General features: G+C 33.6%; 1 protein-coding gene and 1 pseudogene across 1 annotated transcript; one reads left to right on the top strand and one right to left on the bottom strand.

Annotated features, from left to right (window-relative positions):
• Positions 1 to 739: 739 nt before the first annotated feature.
• Positions 740 to 3516, bottom strand: LOC100811714 (histidine phosphatase domain-containing protein). Its single transcript, NM_001289346.3, has 7 exons — positions 3312 to 3516; positions 3087 to 3244; positions 2756 to 2875; positions 2570 to 2669; positions 2070 to 2209; positions 1906 to 1985; positions 740 to 1252 (listed from the first exon to the last, which is right to left on the bottom strand). Exons 1-7 carry the CDS (start codon positions 3436 to 3438, stop codon positions 1126 to 1128), a joined length of 852 nt encoding a protein of 283 aa, NP_001276275.2. The 5' UTR covers positions 3439 to 3516; the 3' UTR covers positions 740 to 1125.
• Positions 3517 to 4931: 1415 nt separating this feature from the next.
• LOC102659430 (DNA-directed RNA polymerase II subunit RPB2-like) lies at positions 4932 to 12761 on the top strand (annotated as a pseudogene).
• Positions 12762 to 15238: the final 2477 nt, after the last annotated feature.

The raw sequence follows: 15238 nt of genomic DNA, 5'->3' as shown, positions 1-15238 counted from the left end.
TCAAACCGTCTTTGCTATTGTCAAAGTCTAGAAGAGCTACCATTCGAACAACAAGACCAAATGCAATGAAAAACAAAATCCTTACCTCTACTGGAAAGCATCAATTGTGTCAATCAACACTAGAGGGTGACGATGATCGACGTGGAACACACAAAAGCACTGATTGCGTCAATGAACAATGAAGGGTGACGAAGAATGGCAACCACCACCATTGGGAGAGCGATGATTGACGTGGACCTAGCATAGAAACGCTATCATTCAACCATAAGAAGAAGAAAATGGTGAGAGAATTCATCACATTTTCAATTAGACTGAAAATTATTAGGGATCAATTTGACACTATATACAAAAATTGACTCTTCATTTCCCAATATAACATTTAAAATTATGTCATATTAGTCTCTATGACGTGACATTACTTATTTCCCAATTACGCTTACCACATGTCATCCAAGTGGCACTTAACGTGCCACATTACACATCTACCAACGGTGTTAGGAGACTACTGACGACAGAAACTAACGTAACAAACGAAATGTAAAGTCGAAGATCATTTTGATATTTTTTAAATCTTAGGGACCAAATTGACAGCGCTTCCAAAAGTGAAGGACTAATTTGATACTTTACTCATTTATTTATTGATGTAAAATAGAGATATAAGATTAATTTAATGGTGAAGAGAGAACGAAAGGGGAGAACTAACCACTAACATTTGCCGATCCAAAAAAAAATCTTCATTTAAAATAAATTATACAACATTAAACAATATATTTATCATTAAAAGAATGATGAGTTTGCTAGATTTGCAAGACGCGGCATCAAACAACATTGACGAGATTGAATAAACTCGGTACACCAAGTGTTGGAAATCCCGTAATTAATTTGCATAAATTATAGTAGTACTTTAATTTTTCTGTATCTATATCAAAGGGGAAGGCTATGTCAAATGCCCCTGCTATATTACAAACCTGCTTCATAGTTGGATCTGCCCACTTGCCAAAGATTCGGAAGTTCATATAATCAAAAAGAAAAATTCTACATCAAATATTCACTGGTGTTGTTCCGTGGTTACTTCAATCAACGATAAAGAATGACAATTGTTGTCTTCCTCAATGTAAGTTTGCACTAGCCAGGATAGACATGATCACTGTACATATGAGCCGTCGTATTTAAAGCGTCAAGCATTGCTTCTCCTCTGACATTGAAGTTGAATACACATATCCCACCATTGTTAATATCAATAGATCGAAACCTGAATATTATGATCAATGCCAAAATATCAATTGCTAGATATGGCGGCAAGAGGTCGTGTTGACATTTCAAGCAAGCTATTCAAATTTAAAGAAGTCAAAAAGAAGTGATAAGTTTCAGCCATTCAATCAACCATTAACTTCTGTAATCCATTCCAGACTATTAACTGAGCCAATAATCAACAAAAAGGAAAGAGGGCTGTTGAAATCCACACATTAGATGTAGGAGTGGAAACAACACCTGATAAGTTTATCTTTTGACTTGCAAAATGTATTACAATAAACAACAATAACATAATAAAATTGTCAATACTATCAACCTATCCAGCCTAAAAAAGATATGGAAGTATATATCAAAGCTAAATGCTTGGCATTTCTTTTAACTAGAGGAATAGCCAGTAAAACTAAAATGAATAAATAATTCATACACTCACACTATAGATGTTTACAATGTTATTCCATCACAAATGTTAAATATGATAAAATTGTTGTTCACCTTTAAAGTCGTACAAATGATTATTTCTTATTGATTGGAAATGTACAAACTTTTACACTAATAGTGCAGGTTTAAACTCAAATAAAATCAAAGTACATTTTTCACTAAGTGGGCCCAATATCAGTTTAAATATTTAATTGCATAACCAACGATTCTTACCTCTCTGGGCCTAGGCCTAAAGCAGTGCAAGTTAATGCCCTCAGTATAGATTTGTGAGTCACAACCAGAAAGCTTTCTCCCTGAATAATAAGATAAATCTTGCTGGAAGAAAACTTTCAAATCATCACTTGCGAAACTAAGTATCAATTACAAAGAAATCTTACAGGTGACAACAGCATTTCCTTCCAACAATCTTTTGCAGCTTTCCAGAGATCTCGTACAGGATATCTACCATTCATGATAAAATTGGCTGGATCTTCTCTCCAGATTGTATACTCTTTGGGATATATTTGCTTAGCATCCGCTGCCTCCAAATTAGGAACATATTGATTTAGTTTAATACTTTAATTATAAAGAATGGTGGGAATGATACAGATAGAACAGTGATATAAAATGAAAACATGTTATCAACACTCAGTAGCATTAACTTTGGCAAGTGAAATTAATTTTCCTATCAAAAAGTACAAAAGTTAGCTGTAAATAATGATAAGATAATAATCAATTGAAGCATCTCAACCGTCAACATTGAAGTGGCAAATGCAATGTACGATAAGGATTTGACTCCTCAAAAGTAAGAAAGTGTGTAAACAGGCAAAAAGTAAAGCCACAAACACGTAAAAAGATACTTGTTCAGAATTTTCGAGTCGAGCAGAGGCAGTCTCACCATTTTTCATGCCTTCAAGGTGATAGAGAGATATCTCTTTAAGGGAATCAAGATAAACCAATGGCTTTTCCCTTCCTTGCCATATAATTTCAGCAGTTTGCTACATCAAACACCCCCAAACATTTTAATAAAATGATGATATCAGTATTAGCAAGCATGAGAAATAAAATTTCACTAGCCCCTAACCTTGGCACGAGATATTGGACTTGCAAAACACTGGTCAAAGTATATATTTTCCAAGGCTTTCTTGCACCTTTTTGCTTGCTCTTCCCCAACTTCAGTTAATACAGACAAATCTGAGCTTCCCTGAACACATATGATCAATTTAATGACGGTGGATGGCATATGCAGTAAATGATGTTGAATGTGAAACATCTAAATAACAAACCAAAACTTCAGTGAGTTCAGTCCTAAAAAACAAGGGTACTCGGAGAGAAAAATTATCCATGCATTTGCAAACCAAGCCATTTCCCCAAACCCGATAATAAAGCTAGTAACTTGAAAGTAGAATGCAAACCTGAATCCTACTTTCTGAATTCCAAGTGCTAAGACCATGCCTTAAAAGAGTTACTTTCTTTGGTGAAGAGATGAACTCATTTGTTAGTGATGTTGTTGCTTTTGAGAAATCATATGCCCCACCAGTTACAGAAAAATCAATACTAGTTGGAAGCTTATCTGCAAGAAGGCACCAGAAAATTAACTTTAATTAGTAAAGTGGGCAGAAGAAAAGACAATAATAGACCTGGGGAAAGCTCTGAAACAGAGCAGCAGCGAATGCGGGGAACGGGAAGAGCGCGTGGTGACGAACTCCGAAGTGGCCATGGCTTAGGGGAAGCTGTGGTCAACAAGACAATCCCACAAGTCCCCATTTTCCATCAACTGACACACACAGCCTCAGCTTGTGGTTGTGGTTCCTGTTTCATGCTCATGATGCTACATCGTCTTTCCTTCATCTCTTCCTTCTACAGGCCCAAACATAGGACTCCTAAGAGTGTCCCAAGACCACACTCCAAAAGAAGGCTATTGTTTCATGCACTTCCCAGTTGCTTCCTGCACTCCCTTGTTGTCTTTCAGAATGGCCAATCCAAAATGTTAAATTACATTATGGAATGCACTTCCTTTTTTTGCTTCCCAAATCACCAATCCGAAAGGTCAAGAAAACATTATGGAAAGAGTGTTGGAAGCAACAGCCACAAAAGAATGCTACTACACTATATTTGGACTCAGCCCATCAAAGTTATGGCCCATTCGGAGAAGATGAATTGCATAAGATATATTTTTATTTTTATATAATTAAAAATTATAATAAAAGTGTAATAATTATGTCATATCGTACCACCTAATGTCAAATTAGTCCTTAAATTAGACCTTAAAAATAGGTCTATGTCATATAAACAAATTACTTGTCAAACATAAAATCCAACCTACATTTTCCGTTTTGTCTCATCTTAAGTAATAATTATTTTAAATTTTATACTTTATATTTTTTTCTCATTAGCTTATTAGGTAGTTATCCTATCTAGAGATAGGTCAAGTATGTATGTCTGAAAAATTTAATATCAAATATGCCTTTAAACAAACTAATATGTCAAATTAGACTTTCAAAAAGATTATATTAGACCTAAAAAAACAACCACATACTTAAAAAAGCATATGACTTATAACATGCTAGTCCTTGGATTTTTTAAATGAGCTAGCCTTTTTTTATCACCATGATATTGGTGTAGAGTATTTACTAATTTTGCTAATGACTAATCTAATTGGTCACTTTTAATGAAATTTCTCTTTTTAATTACATTTTTTTTCATTTAAAGAATCGAATCTGAGACCTTACTTAAAGAGATTAATTCAAGATTACTCGGACTAACAATTTGTTGGTGAAGTAGGCCTATTTGAACAAATTATAAATACTTCTTTAGCTCTCACCTTATTATCTTCCCAACTCGCAGAATAAAAATTAAGAAGAAAAAACAAAGTAGGGGAAATATTTTTAAACAAACCAAATAGTTACAATGAAATAAGAGAAATTAGAAAAATTCATTGAAAGAAAACAAAATATATAAAAAAAAGTATAAAGTTTCCAAACAAAGTAGTCACGAGAATTGTTTTCGGCATCATTTATCAATGCTTCTCTCCTATTATTGGAAAAAAAAAATGTGTAGTGGAGAAAATAGTAAAGACTAAAGAAGCATGGATTTGAAAGAATTTCTCGCGTCTAACCGACTCGCCAGAAATTGGCAGGTATAAAATAAAATCGTTATGTTCCGGCGGCAACACGCACAGTGCAACAGAAATTCAAAAGCTAATTAACTAACTAACCAATGTCAAGTGTGAGAGAGAACTGAAGAAACATGGATTTGGAAGACGACCGGTAGATCACACAAGAACATGTGTGGACCGTTATATCTGCTTACTTCGAAGAGAAAGGCTTCGTTTGTCAACAACTTGATTCCTTCCACCACTTCATCATCCAGACCATCATGCAAGAAATCGTCGACGATTCTGCGTACATTGAAATTCGACCCAAGAATCAGCACAATCCCGCTCACAAATCCGATCCCGTTGAGGTACCTACTTCATTTCAACTTCTACTCTGCACCGTCTGTTAGTTAGGTTAACAATGACGATGGATTAATTCAATTGCAGGCTGCTTACAAATTCAGATTCGGCAAGATTTACTTGAGTGAGCCAATGATGACGGAGTCTGACGGCAAAACTGCCAGGATGTATCCCATGCCTGCTAGGTTAGGGAATGTTAATGTCTACAAGGCAGTCATCAAGAAGGGCCACGATGGTGAAGTGTTCACTGAGACTAAAGATCTCCCCAAAATTTTCATTGGCAAGGTCGGTCTGTAACATAAAAGCTTTTGATGTGTTAGTTAGGTTTAATTTCATTATTGAATGCTCAAGATTCTTGTTTTTCTTAGGTTCCTATAATGCTTGGGTCTAGTTATTTCTCGTCGTCAAAGAATTCGGAGAGCGGTTTCAATAAGATTCGAGAGTGTCCGTTTGATCAAGGAGGGTATTTCATTATTAATGGGAGTGAGAAGGTTCTGATTGCACAGGACAGGAGAGGAAGAGCACTAATCATGTCTATGTGTTCAAGAAGAACCAATCTAGCAAGTAAGCCTAGGTGGCTGAAGTTTGTGCGCATGCTCTCTCGGACTAGTTCCAGAGGGGTAATGCTAATTCTGCAATGTGGCATTTCTGGGCAAGTTGTTTTTCGCTGCTATTTGTTTTATGCAGTGTCTGATTTTTTTATGGGTTTTCACTCCTTCAGGGTTCATCGGGGCAATATATATGCGCCACTCTTCCTTACATTCGAACTGAAATTCCCATCGTTATTGTATTTCGAGCGTTGGGGATTGTTCCTGACAAACACATACTTGAACATATAAGCTATGACTTCTCGGATACTCAAATGGTGGAGTTGCTTCGTCCTTCCCTGGGAGAAGCATTTGTTATTCAAAATCAGCAGGTGGGTTATGCTGATTTTGTGTATTACTTGCTTACAGCCAGGGTGATGCTTGCTTATCTAGTCTAGAATTTATAATAATTTCTGGTGAGATCATTGTAATTCCCAACCCATTTCAGTATCTGACCTCAAATAGTCTGTTTTTCCTGTATTGCATCTTTTTTTGTAATCTAGCTTAGTGAAGTCTTCTGTCTGCGTCTTCTACTTTAAATTCTTTCCTTTTATATTGCAATATGATTTCTCTTTCTTACTGCACTCCCTTTCTGTTTTGTGTCATCTGATTTTGCAGTTGAAAGGTAGTCGTTTGTTTTTAATGTTAGACTATTCAAAACTGTTATTATTAATGAAATATGGTAATGGTTATTTCTTTTTAATTTCAGATGATTCAAAACTGTTATAATTAGTGAAATATGGTATTATTTGATACATTTGTTTTATACTCCATCTATTTAGTATTAGGCAATTTTGTTTTATTTTCTAATAAATTTATCTCAACTGCAGGTTGCACTTGACTATATTGGGAAAAGAGGAGCAACTGTAGGTGTAACCAAGGAAAATAGAATTAAGTGAGTTGAGTTGGATTTCTATAAAACTACCTGAGGATGTTTTGTGTGCACCATTTTTTGAGCAAGGGTTTACACTTGTATCATAACTGCATTCTGTAGGTATTTAATGAAGATCCTTCAGAAGGAGATGCTCCCTCATGTTGGCGTTGGAGAATATTGTGAGACCAAGAAAGATTACTATGGGCAAGTTTATGTTGGTTTAGATCTTGTGTTTTCATTTTGATGACTTAGTAAGTCTTTACAATATGACCATTGCCCCACAGATATATCATTCACCGGCTACTTCTGTGTGCACTTGGGCGGAGGGCCGAGGATGATAGGGATCATTACGGCAATAAGAGGCGGGAGCTGGCTGGTCCCTTAGTTGGCGGTCTTTTCAGAACAGTTTGTTTCTCTAATGATTGATATTGCCTAATCCCATTCATCTTTTAATGTAGTTACTTTCTGATTCTCTTTTCCTTGTTACTGTAACTTGTAACTTATGACACAGCTATTCAGAAAGTTAACAAGAGATGTCAGGGTGCATTTAAAGAAGGTTTTTTCTGACTTCAAAGTACATCTATTGTTGTTTTCATGTTGAATTGCTCAAACCTTTATGCCAATGGCTGTTGCAGTGTGTTGATAATGGGAAAGATGTCAATATGCAATTTGCTATCAAAGTAACCACCATCACAAGTGGACTTAAATACCTATGAAGTACGGACACTTCAGTCCCTTGCCGTGTCCGGTGTCCGTTACGCGCCCGTGTCAATGTCCTACACCGACACGACACCCGTACTATGTTCTATATTTTGGACATTACAGGTGTCCACGAGTCCGTATCTGTGTCGTGTTCAGTGTCCGTGTCGGTGTCGGTGCTTCATACTTAAATACTCACTTGCTACTGGTAATTGGGGGCAACCGAATGCGGCAGGGACTCAAGCTGGAGTTTCACAGGTTTGAATATAATTTATTGCATTATGATTCAAGTAAGAGTTCTGCTGTCTTCTATAGAAGAAATAAGTCTGATCTTTTTTTTATCTTCTGCTTCAGGTACTAAATCGTTTAACTTATGCATCCACTTTATCTCACTTGCGAAGACTGAATTCCCCAATAGGAAGTGAAGGTAAAGTTTCTTCGCTATCCAAGCACGACCCAGCCTTCAATCTTCCCCTCCCCACTTGTGCATTGCTTGCATAAATTAATATCATTAATGCAAATATGCAACATGGTAATGTGCTCTCAGTTATTTCTTTAGATTCACTCACAAATTATGCACTATTGCAATATTGCTTGTTCGTCTAAGTTGTAATTTTTACTATTTTCTTCCTTCCTCTTTTTATTCCAGAGAAGTTGGCCAAACCAAGACAACTGCATAATTCGCAATGGGGAATGATATGTCCAGCAGAAACACCTGAAGGACAAGTGTGAATTTTGCTTTCCAAGCATAATCCTGTATTACTTGTTATGAGGAACTCATCTTTCTCTGGTATTTATGAGTGTGATTGGGCTATTATATAGGCCTGTGGACTAATGAAGAATCTGGCATTAATGGTCTGCATAACAGTTGGTTCAGCTGAAAATCCTATTCTGGAGTATTTTGGGAAAATTGGGCATTGAGAATTTCGAGGTTAATGGCTATCCTGCACAAAGTTAATTTGTTTGTCTCTATGATTTCTGTATTTAAATTTGTTTATTTTCCTTCCACATAGGAAATTTCTCCTGCAGTTATTCCCCAAGCCACAAAAGTTTTTGTGAATGGTTGCTGGATGGGTATCCATCGTGACCCTGATAAATTGGTGACAACATTGAGAGAGCTGAGACGTCGGTTAAGTATCATTTCACTAATGATTCCCATCCCTCCCCCCCTTGATATAGTAATAACACACATCATCAATCAATCATTGAAAGCTGATGTTGCAATGGTTACCTTGCATGCTTGCACCCCTTATTGTAAGAGGAATATATAGTTTTTTTGGGTGAGATATTTCAAGTTGGAGATAATTCATGCATAGATGAATCATTTGACAGATAAGATAAATAATATTGGGTGTTGATATGAAGATCTGTGAACCAAAAACCAGAAGCATTATTTTCCATTTTTACTCTTCTGGGCCCAACAATTTAATCCCAACACAGCCTGATGTGGCTGCTTATATGAAAACCCATACGTGTGTATAAGAGTACTCATTATATTTTTCTACTAGAGGCCATAGTATTGGTCCATTTTTCAAATAGTTGCTTTGTTGATAACCTCTTAACTGAGTCATCTGAATAGCCATTATTTATTATTTTTTTTATTCTTTTTGGATTTGATTGATTAAAAGTGCTTAGATGTTTTGCAATGATATGTGGAGCAGGTTCATGTTAATACTGAAGTTGGGATTGTCAGAGATATCCGTCTTAAAGAGTTGCGCATATGTACAGATTATGGAGGGCCGTGTCCAGTTCAAGGTAAATTACGCATAAGTATAAGGCTAAAAAAAAAAATTTTTTTTAGGTACCTAAATTTTTTTTATTATTAACTATTAACAAATTTTAACTTATCAAAATAAAATAATTTAGAATTTCTCTTTTCCCTAAAAATCAGTCAATTAATATCATTTTTTAAAAAATTAACCAATATTATAATTAATGTTATTTAAAGTATTTTATTTATCCCAAAAAAATAAATCCCTATTAACTTTTGTTTAACCCATCCCAATTTCCTAACCAACGTATCTCACTCTCCAAATTTCATTCTTCACTTTTTTCATCTAAAGAATCTTTTCGTAAAAAATGTAAAATTCATAGAAAATCTCATTTTGATGAAAATATTAGTAATGAGATCACACATTCACCTAAAGAATCTTTTCGTTGAGTATTTTTTATACATATTAGATCAATCAATTAATTTTATTGAGACACAATTTGAACAATTTTTACAATGAGACTATTTTTGGTTTTTTATTTGATTCCAAAAAAATTAAAGCTTTAGATGAGGATGAATTGAAAAAATATTGTATTAATCTTGAAAAGTTTTTAAGGTTTAATAAATACTCTCATATTGATGATCTTGATTTATTTTCAAAATTGAAAGTATTAAGAGAAGTGTTAAGAGAAGAAATTAACATACCAATAAAAGTATTGAGTTATATTAAAACTTTAGATTCTTTTTCAAATGTTTACATTGCATATAGAATTTTATTGACAATCCCATCAGTTGCTACTGTTGAAAAAAGTTTTTCAAAATTAAAATTGCTTAAATCATATCTAAAATCAACAATGTTACAAGATAGATTGAATGAGTTAGCTATTTTATCTATTGAAAGTGAAGTGTTAGAATTGCTTGATTATAAAACTCTGATAAATGATTTTGCAGTTAAAAAAACTAGAAGATTAATATAAAAATTGATATTTTATATAATATATTAAGTCTCTTTAAAATTCTTGTAAAAAAAAGACTCTCTAATATTTTCGCCTTAAGCCTCAAAATATCTGTACACGGTCCTTATGGTCGCTCCAATCGTCCTTTTTCATCGTGGATAAGCAAAGGCTTCTCAAAAAGAAGAAGGATATTAATGCTTTAAAACAAGTGAGCCAGTAGTAACTTTTGCGTATCTTAGGAGCTGATATTGTTTTAGCAATTGCTTAACTCATTATTCAATTTCTACAGGAATACCCTGAAGAGGGTGGATGGTATGCTCTGATGTCCAAGGGCCTTATAGAATATATTGACACGGAAGAAGAGACTACGATGATTTCCATGACAATTAGTGTTAGTAGTTAGTACTTAGTACTATAATTCTAGATATGAAAAATATATGTTCCTCAATGCAAATTAAGAGGCTATAAAGCAACAAAAAAATTTATTATTGACTAATTGTTACAGGATCTTGTACAAGCTAGGATCAATCCAGAAGAAGCATTTTCTGATACTTACACTCATTGTGAAATCCACCCGTCGCTGATTTTGGGTGTATGTGCTTCCAATATACCATTTCCTGATCACAATCAGGTAAATATGGTTGTTTTTTCTTTTTTTCGTGTACTCGTTCTGATTAATACACATTAACCATCTCACTAACCTTTGGCTGGTGCAATCAGTCCCCACGTAATACGTAACAGTCTGCAATGAGAAAGCAAGCAATGGAAATATATGCTACCAACTACCAGCTTCGAATGGTATTGTTTGCTTGTTATTGCAATTATGTGTGCCTGTTCTTCTGTCTGTATTACACTTGAATGATACAGCAATTTACTTGATGGTTTTCTCCATTACTTAGGATACCTTGCCTATGTTTTATGTTATCCACAAAAGCCACTGATCAGCCCAAGAGCCATGGAGTATCTTCATTTCCGTCAACTCTCTGCTGGAATTGTAAATTCTTGCTTCCTTTATCACTATCATTTTTATCATTATGTTGATGATTAAAACATTCTAATATATTTACCCTTTGTGTATTAGAATGCCATTGTGGCCATTGCCTGTTATTCTGGTTATAATCAAGAAGATTCTGTCATCATGAACCAATCGTCAATAGACCGTGGTTCATATAGGTGTGTGTGCTTCGCATAATTAAACACTTCCTCTTTTTGATTGCCGTGTTTGTGTTTTTTATGATATGCCGCATTCTTAACTTTTATAGAGACGAAGAGAAGAAGATGGGAACCCTGGTCAAGGAAAGTTTTGGTCGTCCAGATAGAGCTAACACCATGGTGAGAATTTTGGCTCTGGTGGCGAATGACTATTCCTGATTTGGATTTTCAATTCCGAAAAAAAAATGGTTTCTTGTTTGTGGTTTATTACTGAGTTCTATTTTGCATGACATGAAAGATGGTTCTTATGATAAGCTGGATGATGATGGTCTTGTGCCACCAGTAAGCATGTCTGAATTTATACTTTGTTGCCTGCCCCCATTAAATTTTACAAGAACTGAAATAATTTATTATTATGAAATAGGGCACAAGAGTGTCCGGTGACGATGTTATCATTGGAAAGACTACCCCTATATCCCAGGGTCAAGTATTACGTTACACAAGGCGTGATCACAGCATAAGCTTACGTCATAGTGAAACCGGAATTGTTGATCGAGTAAGTATATCAATATATTTTACTTTAATGTGTTGTATGTTTAGTTTGAGCCTATATATATATGTTATGAACGCATAGTGAATGAGAGGTTCTAAATTTTAATTATTAAGGAGTTACTTGACAAAAACAAATGTTTGTATGTGAAGTAAGAGCGTATTAATGTATACTAAAAACCAGAATTCCTAGAATTACTTCTTTCATTGATGGATTATAACAATATTGCCTATTTGTTTGTATATTCTGCTGACAACAAATGCTGAAGGATTGAGATTGGTGAAAGTAAGAGTGAGATGTGTTCAACTACCACAGATTGGTGACAAATTCAGTAGTAGACATGGTCAGAAGGGGATAGTTGGTATGACTTATACAGAAGAAGACATGCCCTGGACTGTGGAAGGCATCACCCCTGATATTATTATCAATCCGAATGCTATTCCTTCTCGAATGACAATTGGTCAGCTTATTGAATAATGTATCATGGGGAAGGTGGCAGCCCACACGGGAATAGAAGGAGATGGAACTCCCTTTACAGATGTTACTACTGTAAGTAGCATTTTTTCATCCATTTTTCTTGTTTGTAGGTTTATCTCTAGACACATTTGGTTGAATATACATTGTGCAAGTTTAATATTCTTTAGCACTGTAATCCAGATTGATAATATCAGCAAAGCTCTACACAAATGCGGGTACCAAATGAGTGGTTTTGAGACTATGTACAATGGTCATACCGGGAGACGTCTCCACGCAATGATTTTCCTTGGCCCTACATATTACCAAAGAATGAAGCATATGGTTGATGACAAGATCCATTCTCGTGGACGGGGTCCTGTGCAGATCCTCACGAGGCAACCTACTGAGGGACGATCACGAAATGGAGGTCTCCGATTTGGAGAGATGGAACGAGATTGCATGGTAGCTCATGGAACTGCTCACCTCCTAAAGGAAAGACCGGTTGATCAAAGTGATGTATGCAGGGTCCATGTGTGTGAGCGTTTGTGGCTTGGTAGCTATTGCAAATCTCAAGAATAAAACTTTCGAGTGCTGGGGTTGCAAGAACAAAACTGACATTGTTCATGTGAATGAATGATCATTTTTCTTTTCTGGTTATTTAGTCTTAGTCTAAGGGTCCTTGTGCTGAATTCTTATGCTTTTGATTAGGTTTACATTCCTTATGATTGCAAGCTGCCTTCTAAAATGGTTATGGCGATTCTTATGGGAAACATGTTAGACACACTAACAAACTTAATAATAGAATAATAAGCCGCATAAATAATTTTTTTTAAATTTTAAAAACGGTGTGAAGAGTACCAATAAAATATAGAGTTCAAATTAAAAATAAAAAACACAAGAAATACAATTTGTTTAACTAGGAAAACCTCTTAATACAAAGGTAAAAATCACGGGTCATTCAAATCAAATAAATAATTTTACTATAATCAATAAAGGTATAAAATAATCTCCAAATAAGTAGACTGAAATAGTGTTACAAACAGTTAAATCAAAATAAAACACCAATATTTACAATAGAAACAAGAAGATGAAACCCCAAAATGTATAACAGAGCATGCAAAATACTTATCTCTTTCCGGATATAATTTTGACAATCCAACTGAATAATTTGAAATATCACATGTGTATAACACAGTGTCCAAAAATCATCTCAATCCACCGGTAAATAAATCTGCAATTGCAATCTGAAAAAACATTTTATGAATATAAAAAAGTTATCATCATTTTTCCTCTCTTTTTTTTCAATGTTTTATAATTATTTTTCCATGGTAAATAAATATCCGTCTAATCTAATCCCTCTTTATTTAATTAAATGAGACAAAACAAATCTTTTCATTTAAAATTTTACTCTATAAAGTGAACAAAAAACAACACATAGCTCCAAGAATGTTTTCTAAAGAGGTCAAATCTACAACAGACAAAAAGAAGGGAGCCTAATATACATGTCATTTCTCTTCCATCAATCAGCTGGTTAATTCTGTCACAGGTTACTTTCATGTAGAGCAGCTGATATACTTGCCCACTATGTATATAAGCCCTGTCAGTGAATGAATATAACAAAGCTTCCACTATTTCTAATTTCGTGTGAGTTCACTTCTTGTCCTTCATGAAAATCTGACAGATTTTAAATCAAATTCGTCATTAGTTAATAGTAGCTAGGTGCAAATGAGGAACACATTTTATCATAGTTTAAAACAAATGAAAAAGGGTTTCGAGTCTTTTGACCTTAAAAAGAAAAAGTTTTCGCTGTGGCCCCTCCCCTAAATACAAAAGGTAACAAAATACATTTTTTTAAGATTCAGGTCACTTGCTTTTATTCAGTGAACCACAGATCGTAATTATTTCCATATCTTTTCTTTGGCAGGATAATTCATTTCCATATCTTTATTGCTTTGCCATTTTTGTCATGCTAAATATATTTTCATAATCCGCGGAATATGTTAGATGATGAGAGGTTACTGTGTTCTACTTATTTACATATCATGTTTTTTTAATGTGCAATTAGTTCAATGTATTGGAATAAGTAATGACTTCTTTATTTGTTCAAAAGTTCAAACTCTTAAACTTCAACTGAATGAAATTTAATTTATCCTAATTTAAAAAATCTTAAATTGCAAATTATTTTTTAATGAAAAAAATCCAAAAATAAAGCTTCTTATAAAAGCTAAGCAGATAATTTGTCTTCTTCTCAAGAAGAAAAAAACGGGTTAAATGGATTTTACAATTGGTTTGGTTTTATATATATAACATAAAATATGTGTTGGGGTCCCTGAAAAAATTGAAAAATATTAATATTATCTCCATAAAATTTTTCTTATTAATTACATTCTTATAAATATAAATTATATTTTTGTTAGTTTTAAAGGACTTAATTACTTTTTTACTCTCTAACTTCTCAAGTATACATGAAAAACATCAAAACTTACTTTTGTTTTATCTCCTCCTAATCTCGTTGAAAGTGTAAGAAATTGTCAAGAAAGTGACAAAAAATTGTAATTTGAGGAATTTTAACTATCATATATTGATTAATTTAATTCATTTGAAATCAAATTAGACATGGAAATTTGTTAATCACATCATATTATTGCTTAATGAAATTATCACATCATATTATTGCTTAATGAAATTATCACTAAAGACCCATAAAAATATGTTAGACTAAATTAATATAAAAAATTTATGAAAACAAAATTAGTATTTTTCAAATTGTTTATAGAGAAAGACACTTGTGTTTTAAATAAAAATTAAATTTACTTTTTATAATATTGGATCAGTTTGTTTAAATTTATTTATTGAAAAAATACTTATTTTAATAAAATAAACACTTTTATGTTTTCTTAATGTGCTTATCTAAGCTATTTTTCTTAAAAATATTTTTTTGTTTATTTTAATAAACAAATCATATCTGTTTATTAAAAAATATTTAAAAAAACGTTTATTTTTAAATTATTTCTTATAATTTTAAACAAACTAGCCCGTTAAAGATTAAATTAATTTATACTTATAATCTTAAAAATCAATTAAATATAGTATTCCTAAAATTACTTGACAAAGAGAGTAGGATT

Source organism: Glycine max, chromosome 15 (assembly GCF_000004515.6).
Source record: "Glycine max cultivar Williams 82 chromosome 15, Glycine_max_v4.0, whole genome shotgun sequence".
NCBI lineage: Eukaryota > Viridiplantae > Streptophyta > Magnoliopsida > Fabales > Fabaceae > Glycine > Glycine max.
This window is presented reverse-complemented; position numbering and strand designations above follow the sequence as displayed.